This window comes from Poromitra crassiceps (genome assembly GCF_964638095.1).
Source record: "Poromitra crassiceps genome assembly, contig: HAP1_SCAFFOLD_290, whole genome shotgun sequence".
Classification (NCBI taxonomy): Eukaryota; Metazoa; Chordata; class Actinopteri; order Beryciformes; family Melamphaidae; genus Poromitra; species Poromitra crassiceps.
The window spans coordinates 8,548-32,812 of NW_028152110.1; the positions used below are offsets into that span (position 1 = coordinate 8,548).

The 24,265-nt window shown below is 43.7% G+C and overlaps 1 protein-coding gene across 1 annotated transcript; it reads left to right on the plus strand.

Annotated features, from left to right (window-relative positions):
• Positions 1-340: 340 nt before the first annotated feature.
• Positions 341-23,053, plus strand: LOC310770994 (uncharacterized protein; the record flags this gene model as incomplete). The annotated part of the gene is made up of 8 exons (XM_083663683.1): positions 341-403; positions 1,994-2,065; positions 2,711-2,746; positions 5,577-5,643; positions 9,810-9,998; positions 13,780-13,857; positions 14,197-14,352; positions 20,658-23,053. 8 exons carry the CDS (start codon positions 341-343, stop codon positions 20,945-20,947), a joined length of 951 nt encoding a protein of 316 aa, XP_083519809.1. The 3' UTR covers positions 20,948-23,053.
• Positions 23,054-24,265: the final 1,212 nt, after the last annotated feature.

Sequence of the window (24,265 nt, forward strand, 5' to 3'; positions counted from 1 at the left end):
CGGGATCGATGGGCTCATCCGCCCAACTCAGAACGGAGTTTCGCTGCGTCTGCTGCTCAGGTTGGACCGGAGAGACCTGCTCGTCAGGTAGCTCCCCTTCGACCGAGTGGTCTGAGCCAGCAGTAGCTGGCTGAGGGTTGGTCCCACCTGGACAAAGAGCAAAGCTCTCTCCCGCAGCTCGCCCAGGGCGAAGCCGTTGCAGGTCTGACAAAAGTCAGCCTTCAGCAAGGCATCTGTAGCATGGTTGTGCCCGAGGCAAAACACACACTCCCTGTGACGGTCGAAACTCGCCAGAGTAGCATCACAACTAACACAGCTCCTAGCTGTCCCCCCCTTTCTCATGGTCGCCGCCCCGTCCATGCGCGAGTTCAGCGAAGCTAACTCGCAACAAGCCCCACCGACTGTAACCAGGAATTAGCGGGAGTACACCGCGTAAGCTTTAACTTTTAACAGTAGCTTACAACGGTGAAGATAGCTGGAGTGCTACAAGCTAGTCCAAGCTAACTGCACTAAGCAACTAGCTAACTATCTGTCTAACGCTACTCCAGCCGGAGTAACGCGCGCGCTCTGACAATATAGCCGGCGCCTAAATAACAAGCACACGGACGCTAACCACAATCCGCAACAATTGGGCTAACTAGCCTATTGTTCTAGTGCTACACTGTAAGCTAACAGCACGTATGCAACCTAGCCTAACAGTTTTGAGCGCAGACCTAAGTCAGCCCTCAATCGATAACGCTGCCCCAGCCGGGGGAACGTTAGCACAGCTACACGGCGGTAGCAATAAAAGTGTTAACTAAAAGAAGATACTCTTAGCTTTTAGATGACTTGATCCGACGCCGCCGGTGGAGAGAACAGGATCGGGTCCCCGAAGCCTGTTTTACCCCGTTCCACGCAAACCTCTTAAGGTGGGCAAATAAGATGGAACGAGCCTAGTATCTGAAGCTATGTAAGAGCGCTAACTCAGAGTTAACCACGGAGCTTTTGAAAACACGTCTTCTCAGTGGCTGGAAGAAACGTAGAGTGGCGGACCCTGGGGCTGACAGGACGTGACGTAGTCACGTGGGTGAGGTGGGTGGCCACGTCAGCCCCAGGGGGGCACCACGCCACCTACGGGTGGGTGGTCGGTTTTAATGAAAAGTAATTTTGGAGCAAAATGACAGTCTTCCATAGTGCTGCGTACGCAGCGTTGTAGGCACTAGTGAGAGCTTGAGTTCGAAACGAAGTAAAACATGACGCTATCTCCCCGAGTCATGGGTAGGCAGGTGCAAAGCGTGTTTTTTTGCCTTTAACGCCAGTTTAGCGCCTAAGGCCAGGAGGAAGATAGAGCCCCATGTCTAAATACGACTAAAAGCATTCATGTTTAGAATATTTTTAGTCCTATTTAGAACACTAGCAATCGCAATTTCTAGGGTGGAGATGATCTAGCAATCTTGCGCACTCGATTTCCATGGTGGAGACTCTGGAGACAATGTGCCATGGGTGCAACATGTTGTGGGATTTATGACATCACTGATGATGTCACTGATGATACAATGTTCCTTCACGAAAACGTGACCAAAATCGTGACTAACAGGCGAAGAATAAATAAATAAATAAATAAATAAATAGAAATCCTGGCAAAACACCTTTTTTCACCTGTTCTTAAGCCATACACAGGGAAAACAATTTAGATAAGAGTTTTTTTCCTCACTTGCCTCTCAGGGCTTCTGTAGCTTCGTCAGCGTCATTCAGCCAATCAGACGCTTTCCTACGTTTGTTTTGGGAAAACTAGCAGTGAACACAACACAGAGACGACCCAAAACAAGGATAAAGCAGAAAGCCTGGTGGAGCGTTGGGATGACCAGATGAGATGTTGGTCAGGATCGATCGGTATGATGAAAAGACGTTTGTGAAGTTTGTGACCTAATCATTATCAATCCTTCATGTTGTTCCTCATCTCCTCTCCTGTCCCCTTCTCTCCTCTCCTCTGTCCTTCTCTCCTCTCTCCTAGGGGACCCCAGGAGCCCCAGGGGCCACCGGGACCTCCGGTCCTCCAGGAAAACACGGGGAACTGGGACCGCCGGTGAGTCTGTCAGTCCATGAAGCAGACAGAGACAAAGCAGCAGCCTTCAGTGTGTTATGCCTACACTGATCCACAGGGAGAGGGCTCAGCCATGCTTGCTGTCTCTCTTCAGTTGATCTCCTTTTTCCTCCTTGTTCCTGCTCAAATCCCTGTTTTGTTGCAACCATTTCACTGTTACTGTATTATTCAGGGAGCAGATTTTTTTTCAAATCTTCATTTCAGTTTTTAAAGACCCATTAAAGTCCCCATAACTCATTCTTTTTCTATTTGGCGATTTATTTATTTATTTTTTGCATGTGTTTAGATGGGGGGTCCTATCTGGAGGAAACCCCAGGGGAGTGCAGCTGTGGTCCATACAGGAGCACTACAGCTTCTTCTGGGCTCGCAACACAGTAGCTCATCAAGCTGTTTCTACTGAGATTAATCCATTCAAAATGTCAAAGTGAACCGTCCATTGTGATTAAATACTTCAATTTTAGACATTTTAGACCGCGACTTACTGTGAGTTCAGAGGTGGAATAGTGTTTTTGTTTGTTTGTTTGCGTTTGTATTTGTTTTTTAATTGAGGCATGTAGCTGGGTCCCTAAAAGCCGAGCAGGTTGTCTCAGGGTTAAGTCCTCATGTTGTTCGTCTCCTCTGTTGCAGGGCGTTACAGGAGGCAAGGGGGATAAAGGAGAACGGGTAAGTACAGTAGCTCCGTCTCTCAAGAAGGTGAAACTATTAATTTTGTCACCAACATCTTGTCTTGCCTTGATAAAAGCACACAAGTCGACCAAAGCATCTTGGTGAGAGAACTCTCTGGGCACCCAGAGTCCATCAGTCTGATAAGTAAATAGACTCTGGGACAGACGGCTGATATTTCGGGGGTGGTAGAGCGGACAGAAAGAACTGGAAATGGAAGCGATGCAGCGCTAACGGTCACGGAAGCGTTGAGCAGGAGCCTGGTCATTCACACCATAGCTCTGTTTTACTCCGCGCCGCTCACAACCAGAGCATGTGAGCGGAGCGGAGCGGTGATAATTACCGCTCCTCGCTCCCGGAGCGGCCCTTTCCACGCGCTCCAGACCGCTCCCCGCTCCATACAGATTTCCCCCACTCACACTCACCGCTCCACTCCGCTCAGAAGAAGAAAAAAGAAAAAGAGGCCAGGGTGTTTTTATTTGCGTTTAAATGCCTGGGCAATGGACATTGCTCACTACAAATAACATGAGCTCAGCAGAGTCGGCTGCATGTTCATTTCTCTTCCTTCTCGTCTCGCCGCAGCTGGCAAGAAAATAGTGGTCGTGCACATGGCCACGCACCGATGCATTCTGGTTCGAACATGTTGTGATCGAAACTGGAGCGGGACTGAGCGGGTTGATCGGTGCCGCTCCAACTTTCGCTCCGGTACCGCTCTGGTCCCCGCTCACCGCTCAAGCCAAAATCCCCCCGCTCCGCTCCGCTCCCCGCTCGCTTCACGCTCCGCTCCGCTAATATGCTCTGCTCACAACTTGCACTGACTTTATACCTGGCTGCAGGATGCGACTCAGACGAAACATGGCGGGTGTGATCGGTCTAAACTGTTAACACATTCACTGCTAGCCGTTTTTTCAATACTGTAGGTAGGTTCTGCCAAGGTTTTTTTTTGAGGATTCTGGCTCATCTTTCAAGAGCCGAGGATTCTTTTCTGCTAAGATTTTGTGAACACAAATGATCTCAAAAGAACTAATAGAATGTGTGCTTTCTCTGTCTAAAAGAGTTAGTTTGTAGAGTTAGTAGTTATGTAGGCATTAGCAGTAGAATACAGCATGGTTTCAGCGTCTGAAAATTTATTCTGAGATAAATGGCTTTTTGTGAAATTCGATAGAACAGTCACTTTAACCATTTATTTTTGGCGTAAGACGTCAGACATCTAAACAATAGTTTTGAACAGTAATTTCCTCCATAGCAGCAGGAAACCCCCCTCTCCTTCAAACTCCTCCCTCCGTGGGTGTGTCTCTGGTGGCTTTGCAGCGTTTGTCACAAGCGAGGCTCTGCCTGTCTGTGCTGCCTGGCTGCTGGCGGCTGCTCTTTGGGCGAGTCTGCATGAGTCGTTTCGGTTGTGAGCTCAGCTGCAATGAAGCTGCATGCGATTGTGGGCTTGTGCCGGTGTTTCAAAGTGTGTTGCACGCATAATCTATTATGCAAATTTGCAATCCCCCACCGCCAGCTCCCAGCGTGATAATGCGCGAAAGCGAAAGCGTTTTCGCCAATCCATTTTACAGTATGAGAATGGTTTCCTCGCGCGTTCCCCTGCAGTTTTGGCTCGGCTTTTTCTAGTCTGGAGAGCACTGTCGCCACTTAGTGGGTCGGTGGAATGGGTTGTACACGTTCGGTGGCTCCAATATTTTTATAGGAGACGTGGGGGGCGTTGATCCACGTCCCACCGTCAAATTATTATTATTATTATTTTTTTGACGAGTCAACTCGTCATTGGCAGTCAACCGTTGGATTTTTTTTGACGAGTCAACTCGTCATTGGCAGTGAACGTGTTAACAAGGAGGACGGAATGAAACTGCCTCCAAGTCGCGTCGCTTCCGTGTCAGACACACATTTGAAAACATTTGAATGTCAGGTGTAAAGGGAGGCATCCTTTATGGTTCTGATTGTTTTGGGGTTAAGAATGGAACCCGCCTCTCTCGCTTGCTCTCTCAGTTGAAAGACGAGCACGCTGCCACAGGTCCCCCCCCAACCCACCTCTACGCCCTTACATGTCAGCAGCCTAGTTCAATATCAGGCTCGTTAAGTTCAGTTAAGTCGTTAAGTTAAAGACCACCAGAGGCCGCTGCTACTTCCTGGTTACAGCTCCCGACGCTGCCATATGCACTGCATGCATGCAGATGACCACAAGAGGTCACAAACGACAACATTTGTTGTTTTAACACTGTGGAAAATAGACCATGTTGCCATTTTCCTTGTGAGGATGGTCTGGTTCAGAGTCCTGCACAGGTCCAATTTTGCAAACCCGTCAATATAAGAACCGTGGCCCGCCCCGTTACCCGCGATTATCTCAAAATCAAAACCGGCCCCGCCCAGACCCGTTAATATAAGACCCGTGGCCCGCCCCGTTACCCGCGATCAATGAATCACACAGTCGCTCACTTTGAACCAAACTGCCACCGTTTCACACAGGAGGCGAATAATTAGCAGTCTCTAGCTGAGACTCATCACCTCACCTGTAACGTTAGCAGTAGCACTTAGCAGCAGCAGCTAACGTTAGTTCAGTCACCAGCTGCTCAGCACTATCTGTTTACCCATGCCCGTGAATTTATAGAAGTATTTTTTTTACCCGTTACACAAGCTTTTTGCGGGTAACCCGCGGGTACCCACGGGTACCCGACCCGTTGCAGGACTCTGGGTCTGGTTTCCACATGTGTGCGTACAGTAGATATATCTGAATAATGTGAATGTGAATGTGTGTGTGTGTGTGTGTGTGTGTGTGTGTGTGTGTGCGCGCTGTGCCCTGTGTGTGTGTGTGTGTGTGTGTCTCCAGGGTGACCTCCAGTCAACAGCATCAGTCCAGGCCATCGCCAGGCAGGTGTGTGAGCAGCTGATCCAGAGTAAGTACACTGTGTCTGTGTGCGTGTGCGTGTGCGTGTGCGTGTGCGTGTGCGTGTGCGTGTGTGTGTGTGTGTGTGTGTGTGTGTGTGTGTGTGTGTGTGTGTGTGTGTGTGTGCGTGCGTGCGTGCGTGCGTGCGTGCGTGCGTGCGTGTGTGTGCAAAGCCTCTCATCCAGACCTAGACATTTTCTCCGGGGTTGCCAACAGACTTGAAACAACTTGAAATCTTTGATTTTATTTTTATTTTTATAGTAGGAAATAGGTTTAACACAGCACAGTATGACACATCCAAACCTCTCTCTCTTTCTAATAGTTACTTTACATCATAGATTGACTACAGATGCCATTTTAGGCTTTACACACAAAGCTGCTGTGTGTATTATTGATACGTATCAATACTAAACAAATATGGATACAATATGGATACAATATGGACACCAGTGTTTTTAGTATCAAAGGTTCATTTTGGCTGCCAAAGTGTACAAAGAAAATTATCAAACTGTTAATTGTGGTTTGAATGCTGTGATGCCCCCTAACAAGACAAATGGGCTGGTGCCCCGATGCAATACACAGTATATGAGTATATATATGAGTACAATACACAGTATATGAGTATATATATGAGTACAATACACAGTATATGAGTATTTATAAAACGGCTCTCTCAAATCAAGCAATCTGATTGGTTCACAGCCATTGTATAAATACCGTAACCCACTCTCGCCATGGCAACTCTCTTACTAAAAGGCTTTGGTTACCTCAAATAACAATGAAGGAAAAACAAAATGGCGGAGACAGCTGTCAGATCCTTGTGAATCGATCTTCGCTTATAACTTTACTAATACTTCGCAGAAAATTATGTTTTATCCAAGAATAGACGCGGGCTAATGTCTTCTTTGCAAAAAAAAGGCTGTTAACCCCGCATTTAACCCCGTAACGTTAGTTGGTGTCGGGCTTTGCAGAAAGCTCTCAGCTTCTCAGCAAGCGCTGAGAATGCAGCGCTGCGCTCGAGCTGCGTGTCGGGCTTTCCAGAAAGCTCTCAGCTTCTCAGCAAGTGCCAGGATTGGCCAATGTCAACTTCAGTCTCCAGAACGATCCAATCAAATCACCCGCACGTCTATCTTCTTGCTAGAGGTCCCGCCTTACAGTAGTGTTTCAACTGACTCTATCAGAATGCCATGCCAGTCGGACTTATAGTATTATTATTATTATTATATTATCATACTTGGAAACCGTTTTATAAAAGCAATATAGCACTCGAGCTGCGTGTGTTGTGGCATATATCCCGCTGCTCAGCAGTTATCGCACTCGGCCTGCGGCCTCGTGGGATAACAGCTGATCAGCGGGATATATTTGCCACAACACACTGGCTCTCATGCTATATTGCTTAAATATATGAGTACAATACACAGTATATGAGTATATATATGAGTACAATACACAGTATATGAGTATATATATGAGTACCATACACAGTATATGAGTATATATATGAGTACAATACACAGTATATGAGTATATGAGTACAATAGACAGTATATGAGTATATATATGAGTACAATACACAGTATATGAGTATATATATGAGTATATATATGAGTAAAATACACAGTATATAAGTATATATATGAGTAAAATACACAGAATAGGAGTATATATATGAGTACAATACACAGTATATGAGTATATATATGAGTACAATACACAGTATATGAGTATATGAGTACAATACATATATGAGTACAATACACAGTATTTGAGTAATCTGGCCCAGCATGTTGGGTCCTTGAATTTGAGGGGATTGGGCCCGGAAAGTCCTTGAAAAGTCCTTGAATGTGATGTTTAACTCATTCATGGCCAATTTAGGACTGCCAATATTTAGCTCAGGCCAAAGATTTTCATAATTGTTGGTCATCATTCAAGACCCACAGTAAATGATCTATTAGCACCAAAGTGATTTGCAATACCTCAAAATGAAGATGTACGTCTTTGGGTTCACCAGAAAAAAAAAAGTGAGCTTTTAGCATGTTCTGTACTCTACTTATAGCCATTTATATACACCCTGTTTTCACCAAAAAGGTCTCTCTGAGAAGAGAAATAGGAGAAAAGGGCATTTTTGTAAAGGACACAATCTCAGGCAGAACTCGCTCTCAATTCTTTTATTTTGAACTGTATTGACATCAGACATGTAAATACTATTCGTTATGACACAAATGACAAAAATATATATATATATATCTATATACATGAAGTGCTTTTTTTACATTCAACAATACAGTTTACTTAGTGTGAGTGAGTGTGAATGTGTGTGTGTGTGCGCGGGGCCCATGTGTGTCTCTTTACATTACATTACATTTCGTCATTTAGCAGACACTTTTATCCAAAGCGACTTACAATGTCACATTCTGTCAACATTAGTGGAATCAACTGTGGAACATCATCTACACCCTTGCAGCAGTAGAGTAACTGAAAACTAAAATAAAAAGTTGAAAAAAAAAAAAAAATGAGTTTTCAATCTTCGGCGAAAGATGGGCAGGGATTCGGCCGTCCTGACCTCATTCTGAGATGTGGGCTCACAATCGGCTCCTCATCTGAAATAAAAGCAACATATCCTCAGTAAACTATATAATCACATTTAGTACAGAGACAGTGTAGTGTACTAGTGTCTCAGTAAACTATACGATCATAGAATGCAGAGAGACAGTGTAGTCTCTCTCTCACACACACACACACACACACACACACACACACACACAAATTACTCCTTACCGCGAGATCATCCGGGTCCTGTCGCATTCAAGATTTATTAAGTGTCCCAAAAGGGCAAATTGGATTGCAGAAAGTGTAGTACGAAGTACATACATAAAAACAAATAAGACAAAAAAAACATTGTAAAAACAGTCTAGAGCAGCAGTTTAAAGTGCAACACAATAGTTAAAGTGCAAATGACAACAGTAGCAACGATCTAAAGTGCACAGTAGAGATATAAAGTGCATAGTAGCAAAGTGCAGTTCGCTCACAGCAGCACATTTATATCACGAGAAAGAGCTACAATGTATCATTGTATTAAAGCACAAAAGAAAAACCTCAGTCCAGACCAAAGGGCAGACAAAGTATATAATACAGATATACTGTACTGTACCCCTAAGAATAAATAAAGATAAAAGAATAAAAGAATAAAAGGATAAAATAAATAAATAACAAAATAACAGCAACGGCAGATGGGGAGACATTACATTTGTACCCCAGCAGCGTTCAACGCTCTGATAGAGACAGGCACAAAGGAATTTCTGTATCTGTTCTTTTTAACTATGGGGGCACGAAGGCGGAGCCCGGAAGGAAGCAGCTCATATTCGAACCTCAGAGGGTGGGCATCATCTGATCGGATGGACACTGCTTTTTTCAGAACCTGGTTATTACAGATCTGGTCCAGGCTTCTGAACTGGGTTCCGGCTATTTTCGAAGCCACCTTCACTATTCTCCCCAGGGAGTTCTTGTCTTTAGTACAAAGATTACCATACCAGCAGATTATGGAAAATGAAATGACAGACTCCACAAAAGCACTATAGAAGTCCATTGGAGTCCAGTCTTCCTCGCATTCGACATGGAAAGTGGCCGTGCTGCTTGGCTCTGTGTGAAAGCAATTTCTGTGGCGAGGCTGCTCGTTCTCCTCCTCCTCACAAAGTTGTGACTCCGTCTCGTCTCTTTCGGGCTGGCACACAGGAACGGGGTCCCCGGCTTGGGTTTGAGACCAGGATCGATCATGTTGGTCACGGGTTTGACTACCGCGAACAACTGATCCATGTTCGCTGCCCTGCAGCAAGGCGACCAGCTCGGGCAGCGCGCCGAGGGGCGTTTCAATGGCGTTTCTCCTCTCTGCAACAGGCAGCGTTTCTCCGTTTTCTGTTCTTTCCTCCTGCTCCATTTCAAAACAACAGCTGCGGTAGTTGTTTGTTCACGTGTTGTCGGCTTGACTTTGAGGCCAGGGACCTGATACCATGTCACAGGCTGGGGAAGTCTTTGAACTACGCTAAACAGTAAACACTAATAAAAACAAAAACACGTCAAACACGTATTTGGCGGGGAGGCACATTCCTGATAAGACGTTAAAGACGTATTTGGCCATGAATGAGTTAATGTTTAAGGGAACCTGTGTTTCTCCTCCAGGCCACATGGCGCGCTACAACTCCATCCTGAACCACGTGCCCAGCCAGCCGGTGTCCGTCCGCACGGTGCCCGGACCCCCCGGAGAGGCCGGCCGACAGGGATCTGCGGGGCCCCAGGGAGAGCAGGGGTCTCCGGGCAGACCTGGCTTCCCCGGATCCAACGGAGAGAACGGCCAACCAGGAATCAGTGGTAAGACAGTACAGAGATAGGAGGAGTTATATCAACCAGGAGTCAGAGGTAAGACAGTACACAGATAGGAGTTATATCAACCAGGAGTCAGAGGTAAGACAGTACACAGATAGGAGGAGAGTTATATCAACCAGGAGTCAGTGGTAAGACAGTACACAGATAGGAGGAGAGTTATATCAACCAGGAGTCAGTGGTAAGACAGTACACAGATAGGAGGAGAGTTATATCAACCAGGAGTCAGTGGTAAGACAGTACAGAGATAGGAGGAGTTATATCAACCAGGAGTCAGTGGTAAGACAGTACAGAGATAGGAGGAGTTATATCAACCAGGAGTCAGAGGTAAGACAGTACACAGATAGGAGGAGAGTTATATCAACCAGGAGTCAGTGGTAAGACAGTACACAGATAGGAGGAGAGTTATATCAACCAGGAGTCAGTGGTAAGACAGTACACAGATAGGAGGAGAGTTATATCAACCAGGAGTCAGTGGTAAGACAGTACACATATAGGAAGAGAGTTATATCAACCAGGAGTCAGTGGTAAGACAGTACACAGATAGGAGGAGTGTTATATCAACCAGGAGTCAGTGGTAAGACAGTACACAGATAGGAGGAGAGTTATATCAACCAGGAGTCAGTGGTAAGACAGTACACAGATAGGAGGAGAGTTATATCAACCAGGAGTCAGTGGTAAGACAGTACAGAGATAGGAGGAGTTATATCAACCAGGAGTCAGTGGTAAGACAGTACAGAGATAGGAGGAGTTATATCAACCAGGAGTCAGTGGTAAGACAGTACACAGATAGGAGGAGTTATATCAACCAGGGGTCAGTGGTAAGACAGTACACAGATAGGAGGAGAGTTATATCAACCAGGAGTCAGTGGTAAGACAGTACAGAGATAGGAGGAGTTATATCAACAAGGAGTCAGTGGTAAGACAGTACACAGATAGGAGGAGAGTTATATCAACCAGGAGTCAGTGGTAAGACAGTACACAGATAGGAGGAGAGTTATATCAACCAGGAGTCAGTGGTAGTACACAGATAGGAGTTTATCAACCAGGAGTCAGTGGTAAGACAGTACACAGATAGGAGGAGAGTTATATCAACCAGGAGTCAGAGGTAAGACAGTACACAGATAGGAGGAGTTATATCAACCAGGAGCCAGTGGTAAGACAGTACACAGATAGGAGGAGAGTTATATCAACCAGGGGTCAGTGGTAAGACAGTACACAGATAGGAGTTATATCAACCAGGAGTCAGAGGTAAGACAGTACACAGATAGGAGGAGAGTTATATCAACCAGGAGTCAGAGGTAAGACAGTACACATATAGGAAGAGAGTTATATCAACCAGGAGTCAGTGGTAAGACAGTACACAGATAGGAGGAGAGTTATATCAACCAGGAGTCAGTGGTAAGACAGTACACATATAGGAAGAGAGTTATATCAACCAGGAGTCAGTGGTAAGACAGTACACAGATAGGAGGAGTTATATCAACCAGGAGTCAGTGGTAAGACAGTACACAGATAGGAGGAGTTATATCAACCAGGGGTCAGTGGTAAGACAGTACACAGATAGGAGGAGAGTTATATCAACCAGGAGTCAGTGGTAAGACAGTACAGAGATAGGAGGAGTTATATCAACAAGGAGTCAGTGGTAAGACAGTACACAGATAGGAGGAGAGTTATATCAACCAGGAGTCAGTGGTAAGACAGTACACAGATAGGAGGAGAGTTATATCAACCAGGAGTCAGTGGTAGTACACAGATAGGAGTTTATCAACCAGGAGTCAGTGGTAAGACAGTACACAGATAGGAGGAGAGTTATATCAACCAGGAGTCAGAGGTAAGACAGTACACAGATAGGAGGAGTTATATCAACCAGGAGCCAGTGGTAAGACAGTACACAGATAGGAGGAGAGTTATATCAACCAGGGGTCAGTGGTAAGACAGTACACAGATAGGAGTTATATCAACCAGGAGTCAGAGGTAAGACAGTACACAGATAGGAGGAGAGTTATATCAACCAGGAGTCAGTGGTAAGACAGTACACAGATAGGAGTTATATCAACCAGGAGTCAGAGGTAAGACAGTACACAGATAGGAGGAGAGTTATATCAACCAGGAGTCAGAGGTAAGACAGTACACAGATAGGAGGAGTTATATCAACCAGGAGTCAGTGGTAAGACAGTACACATATAGGAGTTATATCAACCAGGAGTCAGTGGTAAGACAGTACACAGATAGGAGGAGAGTTATATCAACCAGGAGTCAGTGGTAAGACAGTACACAGATAGGAGGAGAGTTATATCAACCAGGAGTCAGTGGTAAGACAGTACACAGATAGGAGGAGAGTTATATCAACCAGGAGTCAGTGGTAAGACAGTACACAGATAGGAGTTATATCAACCAGGAGTCAGAGGTAAGACAGTACACAGATAAGAGTTATATCAACCAGGAGTCAGTGGTAAGACAGTACACAGATAGGAGGAGAGTTATATCAACCAGGAGTCAGTGGTAAGACAGTACACAGATAGGAGGAGAGTTATATCAACCAGGAGTCAGTGGTAAGACAGTACACAGATAGGAGTTATATCAACCAGGAGTCAGAGGTAAGACAGTACACAGATAAGAGTTATATCAACCAGGAGTCAGTGGTAAGACAGTACACAGATAGGAGGAGAGTTATATCAACCAGGAGTCAGTGGTAAGATAGTACACAGATAGGAGTTATATCAACCAGGAGTCAGAGGTAAGACAGTACACAGATAGGAGGAGAGTTATATCAACCAGGAGTCAGTGGTAAGACAGTACACAGATAGGAGGAGAGTTATATCAACCAGGAGTCAGTGGTAGGATAAATATTGCATAATTACACCTCAAATTAGGTCAACAAACACTTTGATGACGTCAACTCGGACAAACCAGAGATCTGAAATTATACCCAAATTTCCGACCGGTAATTCGAGTCAAAAGAAAAGCACAAATGGATCTGCTGTTCCTGCACAATGGATTCAGTTGGAATGTGGAAGTGCCTTAAAACTGCATTCTTTCTAATGGCCAGCAGGGGGCAACTCCACTGGCTGCAAAAAGAAGTCTGATTGTATAGAAGTCAATGGGAAAATGACCCTACCTCTCACTTGATTTATGACCTCAGTAAACACTTTCCTAATGAGTTGATGGTCTCAATCACTAGTTTCAAGTCTTCTTCAAAACAACATGATGCTCATTTAGTCAATTATGGTCCCATTTACAGTCAGATGGATGATAAAGCAGACTATATTTTGGGGTGTGATTGACAGGTGGGGTGTGATTGCCTGTCCAGTGATCACAGACTACCTATGTATCTATCTATGTTTCTGTTAATATGACACCGTAGATTGTATCTATCTATGTTTCTATTAATATGACACAGTAGATTGTATCTATCTATGTTTCTATTAATATGACACAGTAGATTGTATCTATCTATGTTTCTATTAATCATCATACGTCATAAAGGTCAAGCAGGAAATGAAAGAGAAAATAACTGTATATGCTTCCCACATGCTGTGTGTGTGTGTGTGTGTGTGTGTGTGTGTGTGTGTGTGTGTGTGCGTGCGTGTGCGTGCGTGTCTCTGTGTGTGTGTGCCTGCTTGCGTGCGTGTGTGTGTGTGTGTGTGTGTGTGTGTGTGTGTGTGTGTGTGTGTGTGTGTGCGCGCGTGCGTGTCTCTGTGTGTGTGTGTGTGTGTGTGTGTGTGTGTGTGTGCGCGTGTGTGCGTGCGTGTGTCTGTGTGTCCAGGTACACCAGGAGAGAAAGGTGAGAAGGGAGGACAAGGTGCTGGAGTCCAAGGCCCAAGAGGACCTCATGGATCCCCTGGTAAACGACACTACACCATTCATGGAATTTGAAAAAATGTATTCCTAAGATATAAATGTATTATCATGCTTACTTGTGGCTCCATCCTTCATTCAGTAACTAACAGGGTTCCCACGAGTCCTTGAAATCCTTGAAGGTTTGTGAATTTGAGCGAAAAAAGAATCAAGGCCTTCAAAGTTTTTGAAAATAGACATAAATAGACTCATACAATGGAGTGACAATACAAATCTTGAATCTTGGAATCTTGAATCTTGAACCCTGAACTAATGAAGTAAAATAGCCATAAGTTTCCATCTAAATTCCCTTCCTCCCCTCCCCTCCCCTCCCCTCCCCTCCCAGGTGCCCCGGGGCAGGGCAGGACTGGCAGCCAGGGTTCGTCAGGGCGACCCGGTAACCCCGGTTCCCCCGGTCGACCCGGGGTCCCGGGCCCCGTGGGCTCGGCTGGGCCTCCTGGCTACTGCGACCAGAACTCCTGTGTGGGCTACAATGTGGGAGGTACGTAGGTCCCTATGGAAACTAGCCAATCAGATCCTCTAGTCAGCTATCACAGTATAACATGTTGTACTCTATCAGTTCGCCTAAGCCTATCAGTGTTAGTCACATGGAGCTGATCCCAAGTTATGAGCTGTCGCAGTTCAGAACTCTGTGATCATTTATCAGTTTGATAACTCAAAATGATTCAAATTATGTTCTTCAAATTATTGAAATTATGTAATTGAATAGCAATCCAAGTGATCGACAATAACAAGCAGAAAACTCTAGATTTTTCTGTTTGTTATTGATCACTTTGATTGCTATTCAATTACAACCACACCTTGTAGAGATTGTAAACAAAAACAAAAATAGAGACACAAACCTAAAGTAAGCGAGGAAAGTCCATTTATTTGAATTGTAATCTGTAACCTTTTAGATTATGGCTTTCATTGTCAATATCAAATTCCCTATTGAAATATCTAACTTGTTAACTGTTTAAACACATGTGTCTGAATATGAAGGCATTATATTTCTGAATATCTTCTCTCTATATATGTGTGTGGATATATACACATGCATATATATATACACATGCATATATATATACACACATGCATATATATATACACATGCATATATATATATACACATGCATATATATATACACACATGCATATTATACTGTATATACACATGCATATATATATGTAAAGTGCATGGTGAGCGACTGCATGGTAACCAAACCTCTGATCGAATGCTGCATCATAACATGTTCTGTTTGATCGTGATCGAATCACTGTGACGTGCTAACAACAACAGTCACTTCGTCACTTCCAGGTAGACAACTGTCGATTTATTTGAATTACAGAGATATTGGCAAACATGTTTATTGCTTATTTCTGTTGTCATTTCCAGCCGTAACTGTAACGCTTGGAGATATATACCGTAGTTAATCACGGTGGTCTGACCTATGTGAAGTTTCTGCTGTGCTCATAGCCTACTGTGTTAACGTCTTTAATAAACCAAATCAACCCAACAGTGACAGCTTACCACCGGTCAGACTAACTGCTACTTTTGGGTGAACTCGAGCTGTAATTTCCTCAGTCTGTTGGTAAATGACGTCTCCAAACTAACGTTAGTGAAAGTGTTGAAATTGATAAGATATGAAAGCATCAAACATGCATTTTAGACGTAACCATTTTATCTTTATCTCGGTTGTTCTTTGTCCCGTTTGTGTCGAGCCAGTAACTTGGACGTGATGCAGGAGTTTTCTACCTGGAAGATCTTGTAAACAAACACTGTGATTCGGTCTATAAATACTGTGGGTTTAATTGGTCATGGTAAAGATGCTGCATGAAGGGTTTTTCTCATGGATATATATCACTATGAAATATGCCTGTACACAGTAAAAGAACAAGAAATCAGTGTCAGATCAAAGGCTGGAGACATGAATGTCAGCTGTGTTGTCAGCAGCTTTGTATCTGCTGCTGGTTAATCTGTTAATTGTCTCTCCAGCGTCCAAACAGCAGAACTGATGTTTTCTCAGCCTTCCACTGACAGGCCAGAACTGAAAGTTCAATAGTTTGGCAGTCAGCATTGGAGAAGACATCACATTTATGCACTGTGTTTAGACATACACAGGTGACATATTGTATTAGCTCTCACTACATATAGAAAGTAGCCAACATTAAAGTCCCTGGAAACCAGATTTGTTTTTTATTATTTAGCATTTTGAGTTCATCACATCACAGGAACCTATGTTAATAAGCCACCAGCCAAATTTGAACGATGATGAACGTCGCAAAGTATATAAATTTAGGTTTGACAGTCATGACAAAAGTCATGAGAATCAATTCGATTTTAGACTGTCTTTTCTCCCGCGGACTGTGTGGGCGTGTCCCGTGTGTGTGCGTGCAGGACTGCAGGTCTCCTCCGAGAGAGAGAGAGAGAGAGAGAGAGAGAGAGAGAGCGAGGGTAACGGAGAGAGAGAGAGAAGGAGAGAGAGAGAGAAGGAAAGAGAGATGGAGTGTGTGTGTGTGTGTGTGTGTGTGTGTGTGTGTGTTCGTGTGTGTTCGCTCGTTGCTCGGCGCATACTGACAGAGAGGAAGAGAGACTCTGCCGCTGCGAGTGCACAGCGCTACTGTGTGTGTGTGTGTGTGTGTGTGTGTGTGTGTGTGTGTGTGTGTGCGCGGTTGCGTGCGTGTGTGTGATTCGATTAAATCTTATGACGTAATAAGATCATTCATTTTAGCACCGCTCTCTTCAATGAGGAAGTGGAAATCCAGACCTTGTAGAAAAGTGGCGATTTTGGGGGTTAGGGTTGAAACTAATGTCTCCTACTTTCTGAGGCACACAATTACTCACATAAGACCCTACATTTAATAGTTAGAAGGTTTTTGTGGATTTTGGTTTCCAGGGACTTTAAGCTAAAAACACATTCCTATACGTTCTGACAGTGATATATTGAGAGAAAACCCTGCATGTCATCTTTAAACCTTAAATGCATGATTGTGGTTGTGGTGATAATCCACCCAGTCTGTCTCTACCGTGTTATTATGGATAGCAAAGACTGGACCCGCCCTATTCCGCCTCAGAACGCCCTACTCTGCCTCTGATTGGCTTAGCCTGATATTCTTACCCTGACCAACCAATCATCACTCCTCATGCCTAAATTGAGGTGGACCACCATTGAGGTGGTGCAGAAGTACCAAAAACAGCAGTTCCTCGAATGGCCACTTGAGGCTGGCGCCAAAAGGGAGTCATTCCCCATTCACCTCCATTTTAAAATGCCCGACTTAACAGAAGTGAAGAAATAAATGTGCTTACAGCCTGGTACAAAAACATCTCTATAGATATTTCCACATTTCATGACAACTGTATGAGGGGTGAATTTTTATATCCATAACTCACCCGTTTAGAATCAAATAGATCAGTGGTTCCCAACCTTTTTACACCAAGTACCACCTGAGAAAGTAGTTGGCTCTCCAAGTACCACCATATGACCGACGTTAAAATACAGTCTATTCAGCTATGCACAGTTCACGCAGGAGGCAAATTTATTCCAACCTGCAGCCTATGTGCAACCTGCAGCAGCTGCACATGTGCTGGGTTGACTGCTGTCTTCACCTCCTTGTGCTTCATCGTTGCTGCTCTCCTCTACTACAGCTCTTTTACGATTCCCTCCCATTTTGATCCACTTTAGCATCCCTCCTCGTCTTTGTTCACCACTTGTGTAACCATGCAGGGTGGGCAGGTAATTATGCGCAACAGGTATAGTGTCCGTCAGAAACAAATATTTGTTTCTAAATCTCAAGACAACAAAATAAACCTCAATTTCAATGATCACAAGTTTATTTTCATTCGTAGTATTATTTTGATAGATAAACATGTTTTACAATTGATTTTAAAGTTGGGTTTATTTCATAATTTAAACATTGGGATTCCAGGGATCAAGTACCACCAGCAGGGGGGGGGCGCAAGTACCACCTACCTTCAGAAACACTGCCAATAATATTAATAATAATTATTATTATTTCACTTTCACATGTTTGAAAACTACTACTAATGACCACCATGGATTTTGCACAAAAACTAAAAAAAAAAAAAAAAAAAAAAAAAATTCACAGAGCCTTCCAAGTACCACCAGCAGGGGGCGCAAGTACCACCTACGGTACGCGTACCGTAGGTTGGGAACCACTGAAATAGATGATACAAAAAAGACCAATAGCAGGCGGCTCTGGGGCGCCCCCTCTCATCCAAACATGGCTACAAATATGTCACCTCTGGCTCAAAAAAGAAAGAAAGTGGGAGTGGCCTAAATGCTAAACCCAAGGCTTCAAAACAAACCAACGGGTGCTGTACCACTCACTACATCCATATGTTTTACTGTCTATGAACTCAACCCAATCAGAGGCAGAGAAGGGAGGGTCTTGCCAAGAAATGTGATCATGATATCCATAATAACGTGTCTCTACCACCTGTTGAGGTCAAAGGTTACAGTAGCCTGTCCATGCTACAGCTAGTAGCCTGCAGGGTGGTCAGTGAGTAATATCTGCACGTTGTATTGTATAGTATTACTCTGAATGTGCTTGTTTGTGTCCATCTCTCTCTCTCTCTCTCTCTGTCATCCTTGTGTTTTGCAACTCTCCTCTTTCCAACCCAAGACCAAGCAAAGTATCCGAATTGAGCTGCGTTCACAAATGCTACAAACGATAGGTGCAGGGATTACTGCAAAAAGGCTGCACAGTAGCAATGGAAGTGCTACTACTGCATCAACTAATCAAGCTGGCTTCTGCCTTCACTACTCATGTCATATCATGTCATGTGAAATATCATCTGAAGAAGTAACACATGGTAACACAATAGTAACACATTAAATTAATAATTATAAGTTGTATTTCTAGAGCACTTTTGCAGCAGATAGTTATAAAGTGTTTGACAGGGAATAAAACAAAAACTAACAGTTGGACATTAAATGAAAACAGGATTACAGAAGGATAAACTTGCAAATGCAAGAGAGCAACAGGTAAAAACAAATTGATTATTAAATATAAAATGAGTTGCACTGTGGATGGTTTGGCTCAAATTACTCTCATTTCAAACCAGTGAAGTCAAGCTTCTGTCCGTTGGTCAGTCATAGAGATGATTGATTATTGACATTGATTTCAAACAATCAAACAATTAATTAATCAATCAATCAATCAATCAATCAAGCAATTTTATATTTATATAGTGCCAAATTATAACAAGAGTAATCTCAAGGCAGGATGTATGAAGCTTTATTTATATATAAAAATCCAGCAGCTTAACTGGCTGAATAGAAAGTGAATTGACCCTTGACCCTGTGCATTGCTACCAGGTTCAGCTCACCCTGACATCACTGTCCTGATTTCCCTCCTAGATTACGATGGAGCGGTGCCTCTTTTTTAAACCAGGATCTTCATTGACTCAATACTAAGAGCTGTTTACACTCCCATGTAAAGAGATCTGAGTTGGTAGAAGCTCATCTGCACGATGGCTTCTTCATATAGCTCAACTTCTGCACGCTGTTTAATCATACATATCCAGATAGCTGCTTTTTACAATACCAATTGAAGACAGTGGATTGCTTCATCTGTTAGAACAATTGGAATATGAGTTTACACATAACAAACCTAATGAATGCCTAAACCTTAAAGGTTCAATCCGTAAGTTCTAACTATTACTGACACCGGTGGCCATTAGAGTAACTGCAGGCAGCATGTGCTCAAGCTGGCGGTGCGTGCACCATATTCGCACATGCCCAAGCAGCTGCCTGGCAACAGCAGAGGTGTTGGTTGCTTTGTAACGTTCGCTGATAAAAGTCACTTGAAAACAGCAACCTGGACAATTTATCGTCCAGATCAGCCTCGAGATGGCCGGGAAGGATTCTGGATGAATTAGTGGACGTTATTGTGGCATGTTTGGTCGTGTTTTGGCTTGCGTTAGCTGCGGGGAAGTAATACTCATGTTAGCATGCGCCAGGACATAGCCTGCTTCCCCTATTATACCATACAGTCTAATGCCTGGGCTGGTGTTAGCTGGACGCGACCAAACGGAACAGATCTGTTACTGCAGTCAGTCAAACAATGTTTCACGACCATAAGCATAACGCTAGTAACGTTACGCATATTTGCGAGTTGCGACTGTTGCAAATATTCACACAAGACGGTAATGTTATTAGCATCTGACTGTGTGGTAAATCCATTAGCTCTGTGTTAGCAAGCAGCTAACGTTATCTATACCAAAACCACATTATCACAGCAGACTTACGGACTTATGGATTGGACCTTTAAGAGACATTTGCAAGTAGATGACAACTCATTTCTCACCATTATACTTAAACATTGCTTTTCATTTTAACTAGTGACTGTATATCCTAAACCTAACCTTCCTTTTAACTCTGCTCTTTAAGTTGTCACTCTGTAACCATGGTAACACTTGGTAATGCTTGGTAATCCTTGGCTATCAATGACAATCCATGGTAATTGTTGGTAACCATTAGTAATCGATGGTAACCCTTGATAACGCTTGGTAACCCATGGTAACCTTTGGTAATGCTTGTCCCTCTGTGTCTCTTGCTCTTTCCTTCCTGTCCCGCCCCCTATTTCCTGCCCCGCTAACCCAATCAAAAAACACCAAACCGGTCCAAAACGCTGCTTCCTGTGGTGGCCATCTTTGTTTGGGGTTTTGACTGACTGACCTACTGATTGGCTGGCTGGCTCGCTACGTGGTTGGTTGGTTGGTTGGTTGGTTGGTTGGTATCCCAGAGGGCGATGATGTGACTGACCGCGGCGCTATGTCTCCAGTCCGCCTGCCGTCCAGCACCTACCAGAACTACGGCGAGGTGGAGGAGGACGACCCCTACCGCTACGGAGGCGGGGCTTACCCCTCTGAGTACTACCAGCCCAACTACCCCGCCCCACGGCCTGTGGCCCCTGATGACCCCGCGCTCGGCCCGGACCACGTGGAGCTGAGGTCCCCCGGGGTCCACCGCACCTCCAGGAGCCTGCCAGAGGGAGAGGAGAGCGGGGAGGAGAGGGTTAACCTGAAGAGGAGGCTAAAGAGAGGGGCCAAGAAGGTGCCGGGGACTAATTAATCCAGGGGAGGTGATTGGAGGAGGGAGGGCCGCTCGGCGTATCTGATTGGCCGGTGTGGAGCCGTTAAGGACTAATCAACAAGTGCCTGATGTAGAGGATTTCTTATGGACCTTGTCGAGGGGAGGAGGGGGGGGGGCACGGTTGGGAGTATTTTAACTTTTGTTTGTTTCAATTGAAAGAAGGGGATTTATTGGCGTTCCACTTCCTGATATTGATCAAGCTGAACTGGGGTTTAGATTTGGTGAGAGATCAAATGTCTGTTAAATTGTTTCTGTGGTCATATTTCCAAAACGTTTGGTCATCATGTCTTGGGAGACATTTGGACAGCTTACAGATGTTAGTCACTTAGTTTGGCACTACTGCTGCAGCAGTAAAAGTGGGGCTTTTGTTATTTAATGTTTCCTTTGTTCTTACCAAAAGCCCCATTGCCATGGTGTGGCAGCAGTACTGCCAAACTAAATGACTAACATCTGTAGCCTGCCTTCTTTGAGCCCTTTCAGGTTGTTGTTGGTGTCTTTTTCTAATACTTTTTATAGTTTGCCTGGTTGGATAATTGTCCCCTAATGGTTTTGCTAGAATATTCTGGAAGACATTTCAAATGACATAATGAACAGTGATAGGCTGTTCAGATACTCACAGAACAGTGATAGGTCGTTCAGATACTCACAGAACAGTGATAGGCTGTTCAGATACTCACAGAACAGTGATAGGCCGTTCAGATACTCACAGAACAGTGATAGGCCGTTCAGATACTCACAGAACAGTGATAGGCCGTTCGTCTCTTTTTAGATGTGATACTCAGTGATGTAAAAGAGAAGATGTGGTTTGGATGGTTATTTTATGCAGCCTGTTAGCATGTTTTCCAGCTTAGCCTCACCTCTCTGTGTGTATCAAGTAGCATTAAAGTAGCTGCAGACCAGACGCAATTTCACACAACCAACAGAAAAACAAGGACATTATTTATTCTTATTCTGATTCTGAAATAGTCCAAAGGCAATGGAATATTTTGCATGTTTTTGTTTTTCTATGTAATTTTGCCATGTGAGGTATCAGCCCATCATGTTGTTTTAGTATCAAATCCCATTTTAATGTTACTAAGCTTCTGTTTTAATGTTGTATACAGTGAAACAAACACACTCCAACCATGCTGCTCGTTGTATTTTCACAGTGTTGCATCATTGGAGGTTCCCAAATGAAAATGTGTATTATAATAAGACTATAACAGTTTAATATGCAAGAGAGATTATATTTCTTTGTAAATGTATATTGGTTTTATTGCCAGGTTTCTGGATCTTTCTGTGGCTGTCAGCCATCTTGTATTGGGATGGGTTGTCAGGCCAGTATCAGACAAGCAGAGGGCAATTTGGTCACATTTAACAAATATGAGAGAAAAATGAATTTCAATTTTAAAAACTGAAGTTAGTATTTTCTACTTTTTGTATAAAAAAAAGAATTGTTTTTTGAGTGAAATGCCGCTTCTAGTTAATAACGATCAAGCATTTAATTTAAACTAAATTGGATTCAATTTTCATCCTACTTCAAATTGCCCTCTGCATACCAGGACAAAATACAATGGGTCTCAGTAATTAATATTTACATACTGTCTGTGGAAAATAACAAATTGCTGAGGAAAGACTGATTTGATAACAGAAACTCACGTGCCAAATGTTGTTTCACTACATTTTAACTTGGAATGTGTTTGATGGCATTCATGAAATTAAATGGTTACATTGTTTTTCACATGGCTGGAGATCCATGAAATGAAAGCAATCCAATAATTTGTCAGAAATACAGTAGGTGCGCCTGATTTCTTCACCCCTGGATGATTTCTTCACTCCCTGGATGTGATGTTTTCTCCCTCAGAATTAGTTTGGCCCAAAATCAAGCGCACTGTAAATTTTTCAAAGATGTTGAAAGTGTTTCAGTTCAGTGTTGCTGTCTGTGGGAGGAATGAGGAAACCAAGCAGGCTGCAGTGGAACTGCTCATCTCCACCTCTGACCAACCAGGATATGTTGGAACAAGAAAAAATTATAATCAAGGAAGTAATTTATTTTTGACTTGGTATTGATTTTTCTCAAAATAATAAAATTGAAGTACAACCGTTGTGGCTGGCGGAGTCTCTCTGGACGTGTTGGTTTCCCTCAGCAGGGGGCGCTGGAGCGCTCTCTGTACGGTTTAATTAAACTGGGATTGGACTGAATCACAGGCTGATCTGAGTTTATTGGAGCATTGGTCTGTTTTTTAGCGGTCTATCCAACAACATTTTCTGTTGTTTTGATTGAAAAAAATTGCCGCGTTACGCAGTCCGCGCCTGTCTGTGTGTGGGAGAGAGAGGGAGACAGGGTGCTGTTTGTGACAGCCTGTCGCTGTCCATCTGCGGTGGTGCTGAACCATCTGAAGAGGCCTGGCTGGCAACCTGTGTTTTTCTTTTTCTTCTTCAGAACAAGCTTGTCTGTAAAGTGGCTTCACTCTAGGCTTTCTTGGACATAATATTACTTGGCTCAATGAGTGACAAATTGTGTTTTCGGTAGAGGTGCTCCGATCGATCGAAAGGCGGATCGGATCGGCTGATAATGGCTTTGATCGGCGTCCAGACAATTAACTGTGCGCACCTAAAATGACTTCACTCCTCTGTCAATCCCTCAATGTATCAGCAGCATATATCCTCTCTGTCTCTCCCTCCCTCAATCACCCACTCAAGGTATCAGATACACACACACAGGCAGCTTAGATACACACACACACACACACACACACACACACACACACACACGCTCCCTGCAACTGTTTGTTCATTCCAAACCCACCGCTTGCTTCAGTCTCTGTCTCTCTCTCTTCATGCCATGGATCTTGCAGTGCACATGCAAGAGGACCATCTCATTCTGAAATTCCCGAAATAAGAAATAAGAATTGAGTCAGAGTTGTAAACTTTACTCCATGCAGCACGAATTGTGCAGCAGCTGCATCAATGAGCGAGAGAGAGAGAGAGAGAGAGAGAGAGAGAGCACTAATTACTGAGTAAACACAGCTGGCCTGACAGAGCTGTCCAGCTTCTACGACTCCCCAGGGTCCTAAAAGCATCCCTGTTACATAGGTTGTGTTGTCTGAATGGTTGTCCAATTCAGATCAATTTAGATTAATATTGAAATGGTCTTTAAGAGAGAGTGTAATAAATATAATAATATAAAATATAAATATATATACAGATCCTTTCCAAAAAAGTAGAATATCATGGAAAGTTCGTTTTTTCCATATTTCCTTTCAAAAAGTGAAACTTTCATAGATTATAGATTCATTACACACAAAGTGAAATATT